The following is a 22690-nucleotide window of genomic DNA, read 5'->3' on the forward strand; positions in this document are numbered from 1 at the left end:
GCTTACAGCAAAATAATAACACAACTCTCTTCAAAAGACCTTATAGAATGACTTGCTCGGTGTCACACAACTGTGCACTCTATTGATGAATATCCCAAAATAGAGTGCTTTTTCAGCTCTCTAATTTCCTTCTCCATCTGTAAAAATGTGGCATGCCATGTGTTGGTTTAAATGCATTGGATCCAACACTTTCTTAAGTGTGAACTTTGAACCAACAATTCAGTGTTCCCATTTACAAATTTTGCTCATGGTTATAGTTCGAAGACACATACAAACAATGCTCAATAGCATCTCTCCTCGGACTGATACCAATTTGAAAAAGTTGTCAAAAACCATAAGATTCAATTGCTTAACTTATAGATCGGAACATGATACAATTGATTAATGAAAAAAAAAATCTAAATCAAGATAATTGAGTTGACTATTTGAGTCATAATTCATCAAAATTGTATTTGTCATCGTAATTCTACCCATTAAATCCGTCATTTGCAACATTTGTCATCTTGGCCTTGTCTGGCTCTAACCTCTTCACTGTATCCATTACTGTCATGCTCAAACTCTTCATCACGACTTTTCTTCTCATTTGACTGTTGCATATCACCATGACTGCCACATTTAGACTTTGTGCCTTCTTCAAATACAGGTGCATAACCCTGATTTTACATGCTATTCGATTTGTTTGGCTTTCAGTTGCTTGTAGTCTGTGCATCAGTTAACGAGACCTAAGATGTTGACAGAACATAATATGAGATTTGCACAGCATGAATAAAGCAAGATTGATTCTGAAATAAGAGATATAAAAGATGCTTACAAGCTCTTCATTTAGTTTATCCAAAGCATCATACTTGGTTTTTGAACTCAACCTCTGCAAGAACAAAATGTCACATTAGCAATAGAATTCTCAATCACCAGCAACCAGAAATAGATATTTAAGCATATCATTGAGCATACACACTAAGCTAGCCTCCGAAACAATATTGAAAAATATCAAAATTTACAAGCATACTAGCTGAGAGCCAATAGAAGCTGAAGGAAACTATCAGTCCAATAACTGCAAGCATAAAATTTCTCAACTTTGACTGTTGAGTTTAAAAATGAAACATAAACTAATTCATGCCCCTTGCAAATATAAAGTTAGCATGAAAATCATCAAAAACCAATCCAAAACAACAGCATGAATAACAAAAATGAAAGTACCCATAATTGAAATCACATCAAAATCATAAAATTTAACTCACAGGAAGCTAACTCTGAGGGAAACTATGAACAAAACCCAGTGTCAGATTGCTTCACAGCTTTGAAATTTGAACAGAACCCAGATTATAAAATCTGAAATCTTCACTATTCAAATCCAGATCTCAATAAAATGGAATGATTCTCAACTCTGTAATGAGAGACAAGGCCGGTTGACGTTGATACCGCCCAGACGGATGTTGAACATGAAAGGCCTATTTTTTCTTGTTAGAGAGAGAGAGAGAGAGAGAGAGAGAGAGAGAGAGAGAGAGAGAGAGAGAGAGAGAGAGGGGGTATGCGTGAGAAAGAAGAGAGATTAGAGTCCCAAGAAAAGAGATTACGTTTCCAAAAAAAAAAGGGAGGAGAGAGAAATTTATTTTATTTTATTTTTAGGAGAGAGAAAATAAAATTAATGATTGTTTATTTAAAACATTAAAACTATTTGTCATGTCAGATTTAATCTCAACCATTAAAAGTGGAGTAATCTAATGGCCCAAAAATTGTGTCAAAACTTGTGTCAAAAATATGGTGCCACGGATCCGCCCCCATATATATATATATATATATATGCTTACGCTTCACAAGGCATGTTATTTTGCTAGACTATTTGCCATGTATCATTTTTAAAAAGAGTGCTGCTAAACGAACCCTATAATTAATTGAGTACACCCTATGATCTAAGTACACCCTAATATTTTAATTAAAACGTAAAATTAACTAAGTACACCCTATTGAACTACCAAAAATACCCCTAGTACACCATAATACTTACTTGTAGCATTATTTTATAGTTGATTTTCAGCTTGATTTTTTTAATAGTGTTTATAAATCTTTGACTTTTCATATGGATTTATGCTTCTACTAAAACTGTTGACACTTTTTTTGCAATTCCAAGTTCTTGCAATCACCACCTCTTTCGATAATAGTGATCTTTTCACTACTACAAAAAGTGACAAAGACGACTAGAAAAAAACGACGGTCTAAGTGAAAACCGTCGTTGTTTTTTAAAAGACGACGGTTCTATAAAACCGCCATGTAATAACACCTTATACACCTAAAAAATGGAGATTCAAATGGTTGTTCATAAACAACGACGTACCTAATTAAAAAACCGACGTCTATTTGAAACAGGATTTCCGCAGTGTAAAATCAAAGCAAATAAAGAACGACGAAGTTATGAATCGACCGACGTAGAAAGTAAAGACGACGATTTCAAAAAAAGCCGCCGTTTTTATGCAGAAAATAACACGACCAAGTTTTCGTATAAGGCGCCATATAATTACAAATAAATACACGGCGGTAAAATACAAAATATCGCCGTATTAAATTAATGTACAACGACGGAAAATAAAAATATATCGACGTCTTTCTTGTATAGTTCTACGACGGTATCTTTAAATCTCACCACGTTTGTTTTTCATTTATCGACGTATTATAAAATTTAACGTTGTATTTATTCCCTTTATATGTCCTACCTTATATTTAAACCGTCGTCTTAATACGAATTTTTTTAATCAATTTATTTCTTTGATTTTGTTATCATACGTCATACTATATGTAAAGATGACGCTTTTTATATAAAAAAAACGTCGTCTATTATATGTAAAGATGACGATTTTTATAAAAACCGTCGTCTATTATGTGTAAAGATGATGATTTTTATAAAAATCGTCGTCTATTATATGTAAAGATAACGATTTTATAAAACCGTCGTCTATTATATGTAAAGACAACGATTAAAAACCATCGTCTATTATGTGTAAAGATGACCATTTTTATAAAAACCGTCGTCTATTATGTGTAAAGATGACGATTTTTTTAAAAACCGTCGTCTATTATATGTAAAGATGACGCTTTTTATAAAAATTGAAAAAACCATCGTCTATTATATGTAAAGATGACGCTTTTTGTAAAAACCGTAAAAATAAATCTATTATATTTAAAGATGACGCTTTTTATAAAAACCGTAAAAACCGTCGTCTATTATATTTAAAGATGACGCTTTTTATAAAAACCATCGTCTATTATATGTAAAGATGATGCTTTTTATAAAAAGCGTCTATTATATGTAAAGATGACGAATTTTTTTTTTTTTTAAAAGGGTCGTCTATTATATATAAAGATGACACTTTTTATAAAAAATGGTCGTCTATTATATGTAAAGATGATGGTTTGTTATAATAACCGTTAAATCATAATTTTCATTTATAACCGTCGAAATTTTTTGTCCCGTTACTTTATCTCTGAATGTTTATTTTTTTCGATTTTTGGTGTAGATGATCTCGAAGTATAAACAAACAAGTTTGACGGTTGGATCGTTGAAACTAGTTTCTTAGAATATGTATGCCATCAAAACAATATATTCACTAACAATTAAGAGTTTATTTATACTTTCGTTAAATATAACATAAGATTTTGTGGTATCCACTAGTGTAAATATTTTAAATTGAAGATCAAATTCAGTCATTGTATTCATATAGGGTCAAGGAGTGTAGCGGTAAAAAATCATCAAAATCGGAGTTAAAATAACCGTTAAATCATGATTTTTCATATATAACCGTCGAAATTTTTTGTCTCGTTACTTGATCTCTGAATGTTTATTTTTTCCGATTTTTGGCGTATATGATCTCGAAGTATAAACAAACACGTTTGACGGTTGGATCATTGAAACTAGTTTCTTAGAATGCGTATGCCATCAAAATAATATATTCACTAACAATGAAGAGTTTATTTATACTTTCATTAAATATGACATAAGATTTTGTGGTATCCACTAGTGTAAATATTTTAAATTGAAGATCAAATTCAATCATTGTATTGATATTGGGTCAAGGAGTATAGCGGTAAAAAATCATCAAAATCGAAGTTAAAATAACCGTTAAATCATGATTTTTCATTTATAACCGTCGAAATTTTTTGTCTCGTTACTTGATCTCTGAATGTTTATTTTTTCCGATTTTTGGCGTATATGATCTCGAAGTATAAACAAACACGTTTGACGGTTGGATCATTGAAATTAGTTTCTTAGAATGCGTATGCCATCAAAACAATATATTCACTAACAATTAAGAGTTTATTTATACTTTCGTTAAATATGACATAAGATTTTGTGGTATCCACTAGTGTAAATATTTTAAATTGAAGATCAAATGCAATCATTGTATTCATATTGGGTCAAGGAGTGTAGCGGTAAAAAATCATCAAAATCGGAGTTAAAATAACCGTTAAATCATGATTTTCCATTTATAACCGTCGAAATTTTTTGTCCGTTACTTTATCTCTGAATGTTTATTTTTTTTTATTTTTGGTGTAGATGATCTCGAAGTATAAACAAACAAGTTTGACGGTTGGATCGTTGAAACTAGTTTCTTAAAATGCGTATGCCATAAAAATATATTCACTAACAATTAAGAGTTTATTTATACTTTCGTTAAATATAACATAAGATTTTGTGGTATCCACTAATGTAAATATTTTAAATTGAAGATCAAATTCAGTCATTGTATTCATATAGGGTCAAGGAGTGTAGTGGAAAAAAACGTCTATTGTATGTAAAGATGACGCTTTTTATAAAAACCGTCGTCTATTGTATGCGTAAAGATGGCGCTTTTTATAAAAACCGTCGTCTATTGTATGCGTAAAGATGATGCTTTTTATAAAAACCGTCGTCTATTGTATGTAAAGATGACGCTTTTTATAAAACCGTCGTCTATTATATGTAAAGATGACGCTTTTTATAAAAAACCGTCGTATATTATATGTAAAGATGACAATTTTTTTTTAAAAAGCGTCGTCTTTTAAAACACGCTAAAAAATGGCCGCTTAAGTGAATTCGCGCTCGATAAATTTTCAAATTTTCACCCGTCTTTGAAAATCTTATCTCTCATTAACAAGCGTCGTCTTTTAAAACACGCTAAAAAAAGTCTACTTAAGTGAATTCGCGCTTGTCAAATTTTCAGATTTTCCCCCGTCTCTGAAAACCTTATCTCTCCCTCCTTGAAACCCTCCTGCACTCTCTAAAACACCCTCATGAAACTCTCTACAAAATCATCAAAAGATCGATATCAATGAAGGAGTTGAGAGATTGAGGTCTTAGCAAATCCATAAGATGTAGAGGGATGTTCTGTATTTGAGAATCAAAGCTGGTTGAAAGGTTTGATTTGAAAGTCACATAATCTCTTAATACCCTTCTATATCTTGCTAGTGAATTCTGGATTAGTCTCTTTGCGTTTTTGGTATGTTCTTTGTATCCTTAATTTCAGATTTTGTCTCTCTTGATTTGTCTGATTTGTTTACATTTTTTATTTATTTCTGGTTTCTTTTTAGATTTTCTGATTTGGTTATCAGGAGATGAGGAGGAAGCTTGCAGATTTATAACTTTTTCTTTTGCAGGTTTTCTATGTGAGTCGTATGTTTTTTTGTTGTTGAAAATTTGCAGGTTCTCGATGGTCTTTTTTATGCTCATTTTACAAGTTTTCTATGGAAATATGGACCAATGGTAAAATTTCTCTTCCACCTAATTTTTTATGTTTATAATCTTAGCTTTTTTTTTTTCTTCTCTTTGTCATTTTGATTTATTTACAGGGATGATGGAGGAGACTTCAGATTGTGCATCATTTGTATGTTTGGATGAGGAATGCTTGGATTAGGAGTACGTAAGTCTTGTTAGGAATTATGTTCGTTGTAGAATAAAGATTGGTTAACTATGTAATAACTATTGAATCTTCAAGTTTTATGAAAGAAACTATTTTTGATAAAGCATTATGGTTGGTTTTCTAGTTAAAATCGTTGCATAGCATCATAGGAAATCAAAAAGCATTATTGTACGTAAAGATGACGTTTTTATAAAAACCGTAGTCTATTGTATGTAAAGATGACGCTTTTTATAAAAACCGTCGTCTATTGTATGTAAAGATGACGCTTTTTATAAAACCGTCGTCTATTGTACATAAAGATGACGCTTTTTATAAAAACCGTCGTCTATTGTATGTAAAGATGACGCTTTTATATAAAAAACCGTCGTCTATTATGCGTAAAGATGACGCTTTTTATAAAAACCGTCGTCTATTGTACGTAAAGATGACGCTTTTTATAAAAACCGTCGTCTATTGTATGTAAAGATGACGCTTTTTATAAAAAAAGGTCGTCTATTGTATGTAAAGATGACGTCTTTATAAACAATCCACGACGGTTTTCATAAAAAATCGTCATCTTTACATACAATACACGACGGTTTTATTAAAAACAGTCGTCTTTCCTCCTATAATTAACGATCTTTACCTCTAAACAACGACGATTTTCTTTAAAACCGTCATCTTTACTGATAAACAACGACGGTGAAAAGCCGTCGTAGTTTGAAACCCAAATAGACGGCAGTCGATTTCACGACCGGGCGAAAACCTTTTACATGACGGTGGTTTCCCGTCGTCTATTTCGATTTTTGTAGTAGTGTTTATGTATGTTTCAGTTATATACTACTATGCTACTGTGAAATTTATTTGTTCTCAACTTTCCCAACCTCTCTAGGTGGACTATTCGTAGTTATTATCTTTGCTGATGATCCTATTAATGTTGCTTTTATTTTGATATATGCTACATAAAACTGGAATAATATCTTTGTAATGTACTAATAAGAGGCCAATTCATTTGTGTCCTTCCAAAACTGTTTTCTAATGGCTTGTTCTAAGCCCCACATTGAGGTGGACGTGCACGAATAACAAGAATTTTTCCCCCAAAGCTAGTGCTTTAAGGTGTACTTTTGGTATCCACTATGAACACAGAAAGAGAGAGACAAAAGGATCGATTTTGAGAAATATTAATCTTTTTATTGTTTGCTAGTAATGAGTTAAGATTCTCCTAACTCGAAGCGGTGGCTTTATTTTGCTAGCCAAAGTCTACGGCCAGAAATCAACTTCAGCCTCTTTCTTTCGCTGTCCCTGGCTGAACTCGCGGATCACAAATACGGGAACCAAGAAATCTCTTGATTAGGGTTGAATATGGTTAGTAGGGTGTACTTATTAAAATTATATTGTTTCACAATTTCATATATCCTTTTTGATCATTTTATATTAGGGTAAATAAGTAATTCAATATATACTTTTGTAGTAGGGCATACTTAATTAATTTTAGGGTTCGTTTAATAGCACTCTTTTAAAAACAATTAAAACTTTATTTTATAGTTGGACATAAAACCCAATTATGACCCTTTGAAATAAAATTTAAAAACTAAAGGGTCATTATGTAATAAGCCCTTGCAACTCTAATAGTCTATACAAAAATTCATCTACATATTTACTTCCAACCAAAATTCAATTTTGAAAACGGATGCCATGAAGGATAAAGTGGCCCATTTCTTATTACTTATTTACAGAACCATGCCATTTTTGTTGTCCAACGATTTTTCCTAAACAATCCCTCATATCTAGCCTTTCCATTATTATGGTGTTGCTTGGACTCAACAAATCAAAACATTCTCATAATACATATAATATATGTTCGTTCATAAATAATATATATATATATATATATATAGCTATACATATAAACCATAATTACACATAATAATTTACCTCTACATATTTCGTAGTAGGTATAGTATTCAAATGGTAGGTATATTGGATGACATATAATACCTAAATCCTAATTGTAAGTACATTAAAATTAATGTAAGTATATTGGATGTCATATAATGTAGGTATATTGGAATAGATAATTATGTACACTTTTTATAAGTTAAAAACAAGTACACTTTTCATACTAGGTAAATTATATTTTTTATAAAACAAACAAGTAATAGGTACATTATTTTTTCAACATAATTAGTATGTATAGTATTATTCATCTATATATATAAAGCAAAAGGCAGAGAATGATGAAACATTCAAAATACCAGAAAATGTCCTTTGCTAATCCAAACATTAAGAATTAAAATTACTAATTAAATGAGGATAATATGGTAAATTCACACTTTTTCATATTATAAAAAATTAAAATTAAAAGAAAAATCAGATAATGAATCCTATTTTTATGAAACACAACTACCCATTATTTTTTTTAATTCTAAAATAAATTTTAATTTTTTTTTTAAAAATGCCTCTCATAGCGCGGAAGCGCATGCGGAGAGGCTAGTAAACAATTATAAAGTAGATTATTAGTCATGTATAATTCATGAAAAGAATATAACATAAACATTTTTATTAAACAAACCAATTACCTAAATCTAAATTAATTGTTAAATTTTAAAAAATATTTCCAAATTAATTCTGACAACCATTTGAAGATTTTTCCAAATTCAACATATGTCATTATATACAATCGAATTAAAAACTGTTTCCATATTGATTCCTACATTAATATACAAAATGCAATAATGGCTTAGTTGGGGGTATTTTTGGAATCTAAAAAGTACAATAAATCAAATTTTATGCTTAATTAGGAAACTTGTTGAGTTGGATCCTAGTCATGGGTTTTTACTGATACAGATTGGGTATTATTTATAAGAACAAAAAGTGAAGGGTTGTAGGTACGGCAAATTGAATTTGAAGGATGTAAGCCAAATTTACTAAAAACTACTAAAAGATCATGAAAAAGATGGAACCGCCCACCCCGACCCAGTCTCCTACCGCCCCCTCCCTCTCTCTCTCTCTCTCTCTCCCTCCCCCTTCTCACGCAGTTCAACAACTTAACCATATATGAATCCTTCATTCTCACCCTTTCTCCTCTTTGAAGGTCTCACTCATTTGTTGACTACAAATTTTCAGATTGTCATCAAATCTGTAAAAGCTTGATGTGAGAGATGGGTGTGTGCTTCCATGGGGTTCAAGAGACCTTTCAGTTTGAGAGAGAGAGAGAGAGAGAGAGAGGCAGTAAAGGAAGGCAGTGCATGGTAAGGGGTTGGGTCGGGTGTAGGGCTAGAATCAGGGATTCCAATTCCATTCCAAAAAAATTTAGAATTTCGACATCCATTCCAATTATGAAAACTCGAAATTTTTGGAATTATAGGAAACTTTTGGAACTTACATATTTTGGAATATTTTTGGAAAGTTTTGGAAACTAATTGAAAATTTTAAACATGTCTAACGATTTAAAAAGTTAAAATTTTCTCAAAATTGAAAAATCATACGGAAAAGCTTGAAAAACTATTATATGCTATCACTTATATGTTGTTATCCATTATGAAATAGCTTGTCTAGGTCTATTTAGTCAATAAGTCATATCAAATTCAATATGAAACTAATCATTATGAGTAGTCTAAGTAATGCAGATAAGGAAACATTAAAGTTAAGCATTGGGATAGAAAGCACTTAAAGCTAAGCATTGGGATAGAAAGCACTTATCTCATTATTTTGGCTTTCAATAAGATCCATGAATTTGGAATAGTTTGGCTTTTAATAAATTTCATGTATTTGGAATACTTAGAGTTCTCAATGTATCTAGATTAATAGGGTTCAGTGAGGTTCATTAATTTGGGTCCAAAGTTTTTTTTTTTTTTTTTCTGTCAGTATGGTTGATAGTTGTTGAGAATTGATTGGTTAGGGATACATGGCATCCCCATGGCAAGAAGGTTTTTCCCCTACACTAGTCCGCGGATTTAGAACTAGTTCTGGCGAGATTTATGATATAGGGGTAGAAGACTCTTCAATTGGGGATGCAAGTCATTCTATAGTGATGGCCTAATATATGGCTCTTATGTGAGACCCTATTTCTTAATGGTTGGATCACATTGGTTAGTCGTTAGATCAAATTGATTAGCCTGATCTAACGATTAAAATATAAGGCCTCGCCTAAAGGTCATATATAAGGTCCTCACTATAGAATTCTGTTGGGATGCCTTTTGGCATTTGAGCTCTATATTTTTTAAGCCCAAAAGGGTACAGCCCCATTTAAGGCCCCCGTTGGGGATGGCCTGAGTTAAAAACTTTTTTAGATTAACTACACTTTAGTCCCTGGAGGTTTAGTGTCAGTATCGAAATGGGCCTCAAGGTTTCATTTTCATCCATTTCGCACCCAACATTTCAAAATATTACCCATTTACACTAGCTATTACATTGATTGTCAAAGTCAGACGTTAAATGCTGACATGGCAATCGTGGGACCCACCTCATAACCAAATAGCAGTTAGAAAGCGACGTCACGATGGGCAATTTGAAAAAAAAAAACAAACGGTCAACTTCGCACACGTTCCAAGGTGTACTTCGATTACGGCTTGGAAAAATAGAACAAACTCAGATGGATTGGATTCGTGTTTTGGAGAGCAAAGGAGCGAGGAAAAAAGTGGAGGGAAACTGCGAAGAAGATCTGATTGGTGGGCGAAATGGATGATGAGGCGCCGATGTGTTGGTGCGAAGGCTGCTACAATTCGAACCTCTTGGACATATTCGAATCCTGGGAGGCGATTTTCCATTTGTGCAGCAAAGGTACATGAGACTAAGAAGGGTTTTAAGGGTTGTCAATTCTGGGCATGGTTTGATCTAGCCATGTGTGAATGGTCGAAGGCAGTGATTCCTAGGCTTTTAAAATCGCGGAATAAGCTGGAGAAGTCAATGGCAAAGGTAAGACAAAGAGAAAAGGTTGTTTGGGTGTTTGTTGAGCCTATCCCTAGCAACTAAAATGAGTTATTAAAAACAACAACTTTAATTCTCGCAAGTGCACGAACTATTTATAGTATAGCTTATGTAAATACGAGGTTGATCCCACGAATAATGGTAACTTGGTTCCAAGTTAAATTAATTAGAATGCTAGAAAAACAAAGAACAATGAAACTGACTAACTAGCTAAAGGTAAGGTCGAACTCAAGGTCTAGGACATAATCCTAGCACCACACAAGCACTCGAAATGGGGGGTTTTATTATTGAAATGAAAAGAAGAAAGTGAAATGAAAGTGCTCGAAAGTAAACATTAGACAGATTGTGAAACAATAATTGAGAGGTGTTAGAGCCTTGGAATCCACCACTAGTTTTCCTATCCAAGTTATGAATGCATAGAAATTGACTCAATCTTCATCAACAATAGATTATTGCATACAAGCCTATGGTATCTAGGTGCAGGATGCATGATTCTCCTAAGGCATGTAATTGTGCATGGTATCTACACAACACTTGATCTCTAATATGCAACATAAGTATGGTATCTACTTAGAATAAAGCATACAAGAGTCATTAAGTTCTATGAGAATATGATAATCACACAAGTCCTAGAACATGGTATCTGTCCTATTCAACCTATGGTTATTAACCTCTTGAATGATTCTTAGGCCATTCATGTGTTGCTTGTGAAAGGAGAGTAGAATTGGTGAATCTAAACCCCTTCCCAACCTGTGCTAGATGCATAAAATCCTAGTTAGCTACTCCAAGAAAACATACATCAAGCACATAATAAATTGGAGATTAACAACTTGATAACGAAAGTAAGGAAATCAATTAACTATAAAATCATCCATAACATTGAATATTCATGACTAGGGCTTCATCATAAGCCCTAACTAAATGGATTAGTTAGACATAACTATGAATAAAGAAAATAAGAAATACATAGATAGAATAAAGAGAAGAGAAGAACTAGCTGGCAGCAATGTAGTTCCCAGGATAGCTCCAAGCTCTCTTCTTTCTTTGTGGTGAATCTGAATATGTGTATGAGAGTAATGGATGAAGTGAAAATGTGTATCTGACTCTCTATCTCCACCTTGAATGAGTGTGCAGCTCTCTATTTATAGAGTGCAATTTCGTCCTCCCCTTTGGCTGGTGAAGCACACCTCTCTTAGCTGCTCCCAACTGCTCCAGCTGCCCATACTTGCCAACTGCTCCAGCTGATATACTTGCCAACTGCTCCAGCTGCCAAATACATGCTTTGGTATGGTTTCTTTATGGAAAGCTTCACTTTTGTTCATCCTTCTGAGTTCCTGAGTTGATTTGACTCCCATGTATGGCTGCCCATGTGTAGCACATGGCTCTAGGGATGTAGCCACATTAAATGTGATGGCAGCCAACATGACATTTCTGTGAACTTGGTTCAGCCTTTGACGTGCTGAGGGCTCCAGATTTATCCAATTGGGCTGAAATTTGGATAAGTTATAATATACACCCATTGGAACAACTTCTATCAAGGATGTCTCCTCATCGATCCTGTGCAAGTTGCTGAAATGAGGCCTGCAAGATGACCTACGAAACTAAACTAACAAGGAGTGTGGCCCAAATTGGGTTTGTCTTTAAGCTCATATTCCTCTTATCCCAATCAGCCCTTAACGAGCATGGATTGCATCAAATGTGATCTCTTGCTGTCTTAAACTACAAAACACACAAACATAGGTAAGAGACTCAAAAATAAAGAGAAACTAACCAAAGTGACTAAGTAAAGAAGGCATGTAAATGTATGAAATTATGAACTTATCAGTGTTGTTGGTGGCTTCGTGGGTTTGATTTGCAAGCATCATTTTGGGAGGGATGTGTGGATGTGGAGTGAACAAAAATAGGAACTTGGAATTAGCTTCTGCCATTGAATGAATGTATTGTTTGTGGGTTGTTTTGTTGATTATGTGATTCTGTAAGTGTTGGGTTGTTAGTAGCAGTTTATAATGGTTTAATTGTTATGTAAGGGCTTAGGGTTTTAGGATTAAGGGTTATGGGGTAAGGCTTAAGGGTTTAATTGCTGACTTTTTGTAACTTGATGAAGTGAATGGAATGGCAAAAACAATGTAGTAGGGAAGTTAGAAAATGGATGCACCTAGAACAATGAAGTGAATGACCAAAATAATGAAGCAAAGTGGCAACCCAAAAACTCAGAAAATTCTGCATTCAAAATGGGCTCAAAAATAGCCAGATAATAACATTGCATATCGTACATATTTCATGTCCATTCAAATTCCTTCCAAAATGGCAATTTCAGTGGATGTATTTGCATTCACAATGGTTGAGGCTTATGTGAATGCCATTACATCCATAAAAAAAAAAAAAAAAAGCCAGCACTTATGTTATACATGACTAATTTATTAAAAACAAAAACCTCCGAATCACAAACTGCCAGTCTAACAAAAAAAGGTGAATCATCAAATAGCTTTTGCAGTGAGCTTCAATGTACGACATTTGATCTTGCAATTGAAACAGAAGTTGATGCATGAGGACATGAAGTTGAGGCTGGTTGTCCTTTCTTACTTGATTTTGGCTTCCTTTTTTGCACACGCCTTGGAGGCTTGGATCTTTGCTTTAGGGTGCTTGGACCAGCAGCTATAGTGGATGCGTCAGATAGAGTGGTCTACAACATAAAAACTACATCAGTTTGCAATAAAAGCTTAGGGTTATTAAGGGATAGAATTGAACAAGATTGAGTTGCTATACCTAGGTATTTTCAGTACCCCTCTTCCTCTTAGTTGCAGGTTTGGCTTTTGGGGGAAGATTCCTATGGCAAGTCCTCTTATTGTGCCCTTTTTTACCACATTGCCCACATTTGAGAGAGTCTTGTGTGTTGGAAATGCGAGACAATGCAGTTTCAGATTGGTTGCTTGATGCTCTCATCTTCATCTTGCCCTTGTGCTCTTCATGTTCTTTGTTTCTACATTTTCTTAGCCATCTAGGCTGTTTAGAGTAAGACAGATGAAGACATGGCGGAAAGTCAGTCTTATCCCTCATATCCACCCCTGTATTATAATCCTTCTCAATAGTCTCCTTGAATGACCTCACTGGCCACTGGGGATTGGACTTCAAACTGTCAACATTTTTCTTGCTTATCCATGTTGACTTCACAGTAGGGTTCTCCCATAGTTGTGTACATGTGTGCTCACCTACATATATCTTCACTTGCAATGTGTTGTCATGTTGCATTTTTGAAGCATATATCATCCACCCACAATCTGGGTCCCCATAAACTGCCTTCAACTTCAAAGCCTCATTCCTAATAAACACTACATCCCTATTCTGCAAGATGAAGTATTCTCTGACAGCTACCATAAACACCTTACAATTACTAAACAACATCCCAATCTCAAACTTTGGATCTGCCATGTCAATTGCAGCATTGAACTCTGGCCAATTCTTATCAACTTCCTCGTCAGAATTATACTTGGCATAATCCCTGCACTTAGAATCTTCATAATCCAATTCAACATCTATAGGCCAATCAGGGGCAGCTACATTCCCAGTTTCTTTAACCCCTATCCATTCAATTTGGCCATCCACCCATTCATTAAAAAAAAAAAACATCATCATCTTCATCTTCATCTTCATTGAAGTTCTTGGGAATCATATAATTTGAGTCCTCACTATCACAAACATCATCATCTTCATCTTCAGAGTCTGCAGCATTTTCCAATCTTCTTCCGCTTCTCAACATTATGGAATGCCTTTGAAACTCGGTCCTGACGCCATCAACCCTTCCTTCCACAACTTTGTCTTTATGGTGAACAGTCTTTGTCCTCCTCAAACTGCTGCATTTTTTTTTAACAAATGCACTCCTGACCCTATGTGACATGTCTTTCCTTTGCCCTTATCAGAACAACCTTGACTTGGCTTTTCTTGGCCCTTGTCAGAATTCTCCTCATTATTCACAGTGGCAGTTTCTTTGCCTTGTTTAGAAGCTTCATTAATCAACCCATCTTCATTCAACTCTTTGCCTTCTCCACCTGCTTCTTGATTTCAAACCTTCTTGATTCAACTCTTCTTCATTCAACTCTTCTATTACAACACTTGTTTTTTCCAACTTTAGGCAGAAACGAATTATGCACTTCCCCTGTTTTTCAATTTTGCCATATGCCCATTTTTTGACCTTTAAGTTTTCTACGCATTACACAAATTTTGTGTTCTGTATATGATTGGATTGAGCACAGAAAAATGAAGAAACTACATGGACCAAATGTCAAACATGGATACAAAAAAGAATAGAAGTCAGTGGAAACAAACACGTTGTTTCAAACAAGTAAACTGTTATACCTCCATAAAGAGCAAGTATGTTTATATATCGAGCAGTACGAAATAGTTGAACTTCACAATCTAAAGAATATGTATGCTAACAACGATTGCAACTCGAAAATAAAACCCAAAAATAGAAACAGTTTATGTTCCATGTAAGGCAATTAGCCATCGCCACCGACATTATCATATTCCAAAAATAGAAACAGTTTATGCTACACAGAATACCAAAACCAAATAGCTCTATCAAAATGGATGAATGTTCATATAAAGCACCCCCAGCACAGCTTCGATGTCTGCATCTTCATATAAAGGATTTCCTGACATAATTAAGGAGCACAGTGAATTCCCAAGTGATAAGTGAAAACTGAACTCAATTCACTGGCATTATCATATTTACCTCATATATATATGCCTCTCCCTTTAAAGCCTCAATCGCAAGCTTGAGTTGGTAATACGTGATCTTCGAATGGTGCATAATGTAGAGACTATAAATGAACACCTACAATTTCCCTTCTTTGGATGAAACAAAACAACAAACAAACACAGAATCCAATTGCATAAATCGCCAAAACCATTAAATCCACAATGGAACGGGAATAAAACCATAATAAACTAGCAATAAAACAGCACTACGATGCCAATATAATACCACTAACATGGCAATCCAACATCAATAAAATAGCAATACGATACCAATAACAACAGCAAAACAACAGCAGTTTCAAACAAAGAACGAAGAACATACTCCTTCACTGTTTCAAACAAGGAATCATTACAATCAAACAATTTTAGAGAAACCTATAAACCCTAAACCAAATTCAGAGAAACCCCTAAACTAATTTCATAGAAACCCATAAACCCTAAACCAATTTCAGAGAAACCCCTAAACTCTAAACCAATTTCGAAGAAACCCCTAAACCAATTTCAGAGAAACCCCTAAACCCTAAACCAATTTCGAAGAAACCCCTAAACCAATTTCATAGAAACCATACACCCTAAACCAACTTTAAAGAAACCCCTAAACCCAAAGAAAACCCAAAGAAAATGATGATGAACCGTGTCTTTTGGATGTGAACGGTGAAGTGAAGCTTCGATGAACAGACATCGCTGAGGGAGGAAGACCACTGCGTCAGAGAGAGAGAGAGAGAGAGAGAGAGAGCTTCATGAAAGTTGTTCATCTCTATGTCTACTGAAACATATCCAAATTTGGGTTTATTCGGACAAATTTTGAATCCTAAGAGCTGAAAACATCAGATGCACAGCGTCAGTAAAATGCTTATAGCAGCAATTCGGGCCTAATTCGGGCCTAATTCGGGCCTAATTTCAATACTCTAATGAATTTTATTTCTTCATGAAAGTTGTTCATTAGAATGTCTACTGCAACATATCCAAATTTGGGATCATTTGGATAAATTTGAATCCTCACAACATCAAACATCAGAAGCATACCAGCAACAGCGAAAGCTGATGACAGTGGCAATTCGGGCCTAATTATGTCCCAATTCGGGCCAGCTTCCAGTCATCAAATGAATATTCATTCTTCATGAAAGTTGTTCATTTGGATGTCTACTACAACATATCCGAATTTGGCGTCATTTGTATAAGTATTGTACCTTCAGAACACTAATCATGATTTCTGTTCATGAGAGCAGTGTATGACGACCAGTCAGTTGCAACCATGCTAAATCAGATTTCACATTGCTCAAATGGAATTAAGTTCTCCATGAATGTTGTTCCTACTTATGTGGAGAAGATATCCGAAATTTGCAGCAATTGGATCCATCTAGCATTTCCAGTTCATTATGCATCAAGACATGTTCGGAGGAGAAACTCAGTGACTGCAAATAAAGTCTCACTTCATTGATGGAGGAACTTCATCACAAGTGAGTTGATTCAAAGAAGAATAAAATAATGTTGTGGTAGATGGCAACAATTTAATATTCTCTATGATAAAGAATATTAAAACAAAGGAAAGCTCAACATACACGTGAAAAGTCTACACCAAGGTTGAAAGAAGAATAAAATAATATGTAAGTGGGCTTAAAGAATGAATAAAACAAGAAGTAGAGATGATGATCATTATCTCTCCATTTCTTTTTGTCTTTTAGGCAGCTACTTTTGGCTGTCACTCACCAATCAATGGCAAGTGGATGAATACTTTGGATTTCTTTAAGTCTAATAGTGATAACTTTTGTCAAATCACATCAAAGCCTTTTAGCAACTTTTTTGAGTTTACTTATATTTGCACGCAACCCACTCACCAAAACCAATGGCAAGTGGGTACTTCAAATTGACTGCTAGTCCATTTAACCAACCTCCATTCTCTATAAATTGAAGGAGAAATCATCAGCAAAACACACACAACTCAACCAACAAAAACCAGACTCAACGTCTATAAACCCAGCTCAAAAGCTTGAAATAGCCTTCCTTTTTCATTATCTGAATTTCCCAGTTGACAACTCCTGAGGAATTTTCTTTATTTTGCTCTACCAACTCTTGGTATGATTTTTCCTTTTAGAAGATTGAATAGAGAGATCTTCAACAGGCCCTTAAGAAGCGATCAGTCTGCCTGAGCCCATCATTCGGGGGGCCCAAATTTTTTTTTATATAGTAAGTATTATATTAGATTATTATAACTAATAACTGATTTAATATATTGAAAAGAAAAAAAGAAAACCAATGATCTGCTGGTCTGTTCCAGTCCTCAAGAAGAGAGAACGCTTTTGTGCACCCATTTCACTCATCCAGGTCACTTTTTCTTCTTCTTCTTCTTCTACTTCTTCTTCTCATTCTCCTTCTTCCTCTTCTTCTATAGAGTTTGAATCCTCTCCTAAGCCTCATCTAACTAAGTTGCTCCTTGTGATTCGTGAATCTTCTACAGAGTTGTGAATCCCTAAATTAAATTTTCCGTTGGTAGATTAGGGAGATTCCAAAAATTCAAAATGTGGGCTTTTATTCAGTGCAAAATTGGTCCTTGTTAATTGAAGGTAATTTTTTATGATTTGATATTAATTGAAAAGGGAAATATGTCTTCTTTTTTTTGTTTGTAGATTTGTGAACTCATGTTGTATATTTGCAGGAAAGCTCTAATTGATTGCAAATTTGGAAATATCAAGTTTGTTTCCGTGGAGGATTTACGAAGGGGATTTCTCAAGTGGAGGATTTCTCAAAGGGGATTTCTCAAGTGGAGGGGGATTTCTCAAATTTCAGGTTATGTTGTTCTTTGTTTATTCTTTGAAGTATTAAAATTGCATTGGCTTTCCTTGTATTGTTTCTATTTTCAAGTAACAATGTTCCCTAAGAAACACCCATCTGGAAGTCAAAAAAGAAAAAAAAAAGATAGAGAGAAGAATTAACTCTAACTCAAAAGGGAGCTTTTGGATAAATTTTTTCAAAACCAAACAAATAGTTCACTTGATAACTCAACTGAAGATTTAGTCAATGAATCTGAGCAGCAAAATCATGTTGAAGAATTTGTAGGAATTGATAATGATTTAGTCAATGAATCTGAACAACAAAATCAAGTGGAAGAATTAGTAGGAATTGAGAATGATTTTAATGCAGAGGTAGGTGACTTAGGTGAAGATAAACATGTTGAGAATGAAGATTTTGATCATCTTTGTAATAATGAAGACACTGAACCTGAGGGAGTTGAACCAAGTTTTCCTTTAAACATTTTTGATCCTAGAGTTTGGGATAATCTAGATGAAAAAATGAGAGCTTTACTTGTGGAAAAAGGTCCTGCAAGAGATAATAATATCAAATTTCCCAGGGATGGAAACTGTAGACATTTTTCCTCGACTTATTACATGAGAAAGTTATCAAATGGAGAAACACATGACATAAAATGGCTAGTATACTCAAAGGAATTGGATAAGGTATTTTGTTTTTGCTATAAGTTGTTTAAGACAATGTGTTGTAGAAGCCAATTAGCAAACAAATGACTTCTGATGTTGATGCAAATGATTTGTTTTCAGAGTTACAGGTGCTGCAATATCTTTTACCATCAGCAATAAACACAACACTTGAAATTGTAGAGTTTGTAAAAGATATGGACTGTTTTCCAATTGTTTTGATTGCCTATAGAATATTATTGACTATGCCTGTGACTATAGCATATGCAGAAAGAAGCTTTTCTAAATTAAAATTATTGAAATCTTATACTTGAGGTCTACCATGTCACAAGAAAGGCTAAATGGGCTAGCAATCTTATCCATTGAAAAGGAGATGTTAGAAAAGCTTGAATTTGAAAGCATCATGGAGGATTTTGCTTCTCAAAATGCAAGAAGAAAATCATTTAAATAATACTTTTTAAAGTGTAATTTTGTTGTTTTTCACCTTATCTTGTAGGTGGTGATGATATTTTGCTGGTTGTTGAGGATGCAAAGGGATTTCAAGTAAGTTGCTATTGTTTGCTTTGGCTATTGAGGAAGAAAATACATTTTTGTTTTGCTGGTTGCTAAGGATGCAAAGAGATTCAAGTAGGCTGCTGCAGTTTGCTTTGGCTATTGAGGATGTAAAGACATTTTTGTTTTGCTGGTTGCTAAGGATGCAAAGAGATTTCAAATAGATTGATGTTGTTTTGCTTCAGCTATTCAGCATTTAGAGAGAAAAAAAAAAATTTGGCTGGTTGCTTGTTGCTTGTTGCTGGATGAAAAAGAACTTTTTGAATTGTTATAAGTATTTATCTTGTTTATATATTGTAGCCTTTTATTCTAAATTTTTATATATTGATGTTTGAATCGATACAATTTCTTTGGCTTGAATGTTAAATTTTTAGTTAATTTGAACAGGTTAAATCTTGGTTAAAAAATCAGAGTGAGTTCACTACTATGTTTATATATATATATATATAGGGGCCTAATTTTTACTTTTGCCATGGGCCCTGAAAAATTCAAGACCGACACTGATCTTCAATCCCCATTTTAATTTTATGTACCAGGCCTGAATAGAGAAATCTTCAGGCTATGTTGTTTATGTACTTCCTTTTTCTTTAAAGTTGTCTGAATAGAGAAATATTTCGATAAACTTGTCATTTCCATTATTGTTCAATTTCAACTTCTGTCAGTTACCATTTTCGCGCTAGATGAATTGAGGCATAGAAAAGAACCTTGTATTGGGTCAGTTCCCCGCCCAATCCACAATCGATTAATTAAAGTCAATATTGGTGCTCATTTTCCAATCTTACCATTTTCAATCTATTGCAGTTTTTCACTGCCAACAGTGGCACGCCTTCTCAATTGCAACAAGCAAACTCCACGGCCAAACCCTAACGTGAATGGCCAGCGAGTCCTTTTCGGGTAAACACCTTCCTTCCATGTTTTTGTTGAAGACCCTCATTTTCAGCTGGAGGCATACTCATCTAGATTTTGATGGCAGTAGTGAAGATCTTTTGATGTGAAAAAGCCTTACATTGTTGCCTCCTAATCCCTTGTATATCAAACACTGCAAGTACAGGGAAAAAGTCTGAAACTTTCTTCTTTGCAAGCAACCCCATAATTTCTGTCACCACCTTCCGAAACTCAACCCCAATATCAGTTGCTCCCTTCTCTTCTTGCCGCGTCCCGCCCCATATCATGCACTTGAGTGTGTTGATGCTGGTAAAAAATGCCACCTTCCCCAAATCAACTGTGCTGCTAGCTTTGCCATAAATATAATTCAGAGACTTGTGAACCTCTTCTTTCCTCGGAGAATAGCAAGGATCAATGTTGGCATTGCTCAGCATGTGGCTCATGAATGTTAGTGAGATCCTAGCTTAATTAGGAGATTTATTTCCTAGTTTATTAGGACTATATTTCTTTCCTTTTGTGCAGATATTGTGTAATTAGGATTTTATCTTGTTTCCTAGTTTGACTATACTAGGGTTACATTCTTGTATTATAAATACCTCATTTTGTTTGACATGGCATCAGAGCCAACTTTTTTGGTGACTTGTGTGATGTGCCCCATATTTTTTTTCTACCTGTGCCGTGTGTGCCCTTTTGGGTTTATGTGTTGTGTTGTAGTGTACGTGCCTCTATTGTGTTTGTGTCATTCCTTTCTTCGTGCATCTGCTGTATTTGTGTCTTTGCTGTGTTCCGCTGTGTACTCTGCCGTGTTTGTGCCTTTACTATCTTCGTGTCTGTCTTCGTGCATCTGCCGTATTTGTGTCTCTACTGTGTTCCGTTGTATACTCTGTCGTGATGTGTTAAGTTTTTGCTTCAATCGTGGTGAGAACTCCATTGTTGGTGCTTTATTCTTCTCGCAAATTTGTGTGTTTCGACTCTATTCCAGTCTGGCTCCAATACTTAGATAATTGACACTGGTGCTTCTAATCATATGACTTATGATGCTAATTTTTTTGATAAGTTGTCTAGTAACACCCGTGACCCATACATAACTAGTGCTAATGGCTTGCCCTCTCCAATTACTAGCGATGGCACAATCTCTCTCACTCCTACTCTATCATTGTCTCATGCGTTATTAGTTCCCAATATCCATTGTAACTTGTTATCTGTTGGTCGATTACTTGATAAACTTAATGCTTCTGCTACTTTCTATCATACACATTGCTCTTTTCAGGATTTTCAGACTCACGAGATGATTAAGCAAGGTAAACAGATATGGGGAGTTATATAATTTGACATTGCCTTCTACACCAGTTCGTGATCGTGTCGTTAATACTGTTCAAAGTTGCAGTGTCAAAGACAAAGAGCAAATTTGGTTATGGCATCGTCGCTTGGGACACCAGTCATTTGGCTACCTTAAGCATTTGTTTCCATTTTTATTCTGCTCTTGTGATGAGTCCAGTTTTAAGTGTCAGACATGTATTTTGGCCAAGAGTCATCGCATTGTTCCTTCTTTGAGTGATAGTAAAGCTGCAAAGCCTTTTGATTTAGTGCATAGTGACCAAATTTCTTACATTTCCAGCATTCAATTTTCTTTTTGTCGGTGGTCTTTTTAAATTTGTCATCCTTATCTTGTCCACGTACTTTTGACCAATTTTTCTTGGGGTGAAACTTTCTTTTACTATAAAACTCATCATTATGTTTAAAGGAATGTCGTTTTCTTTGAAAATGTCTTGATTTACTTGATTGATGCTCATAATTTCTATGTTTGATTTTTTTTTGGAGAGTGGAATAGAAGCTAAACCATATTGTTCACAAAAGTCTCCTAAGTCATATTTGGCGGATTTTCTATCTGACTGAATTTGTTTACCAATTTTCATATCAACACACATTTTCATTCCAACTTGATTAATTGTACTAATTATATTACCGTAGGTTAGACTATCAGCGTCTATATGACCCTGATCATTAATCATGACTGTTCGTATATTATGGGCAAACAGATTAGGGAGACCATTAATGAATTTTTCTTTCCAAAAGGGTTGATTACTGTTGTCTCTAAGATGACTCTAGATATAAAGACATCTTTGTACCATCTGAAATCACTTAATTTGGGACATCTAAGGTTACTAAGTTGATCGTGAATTCTGGTTGTAGTGGTACTAGATGTTCCTTTGAAATGTTCAATGATTGTATATAATAAGGTATTGACTCTATCTTCAATGCATGTAC

At 34.4% G+C, this 22690-nt stretch overlaps 1 protein-coding gene and 1 long non-coding RNA gene across 2 annotated transcripts; both read right to left on the bottom strand.

Annotated features, from left to right (window-relative positions):
• Nucleotides 1-312: 312 nt before the first annotated feature.
• Nucleotides 313-1520, bottom strand: LOC107880486 (uncharacterized). Its single transcript, XR_016121997.1, has 3 exons — nt 1239-1520; nt 812-865; nt 313-701 (listed from the first exon to the last, which is right to left on the bottom strand). It is a non-coding gene; the product is annotated as an uncharacterized LOC107880486 (long non-coding RNA).
• An 18973-nt stretch (nt 1521-20493) lies between these two features.
• Nucleotides 20494-20865, bottom strand: LOC148915684 (cytochrome P450 monooxygenase 76AD94-like). The gene has a single exon (XM_089041978.1). It carries the CDS (start codon nt 20863-20865, stop codon nt 20494-20496), a length of 372 nt encoding a protein of 123 aa, XP_088898104.1.
• Between the last annotated feature and the right edge of the window lie 1825 nt (nt 20866-22690).

Source organism: Prunus mume, linkage group LG7 (genome assembly GCF_029339155.1).
Source record: "Prunus mume cultivar Tortuosa linkage group LG7, ASM2933915v1, whole genome shotgun sequence".
NCBI classification, from domain to species: domain Eukaryota; kingdom Viridiplantae; phylum Streptophyta; class Magnoliopsida; order Rosales; family Rosaceae; genus Prunus; species Prunus mume.

What these genes read in the sequence shown, in the direction of transcription:
- LOC148915684 (XM_089041978.1), bottom strand. Translation starts at nt 20,865, where the DNA reads ATGAGCCACATGCTGAGCAATGCCAACATTGATCCTTGCTATTCTCCG.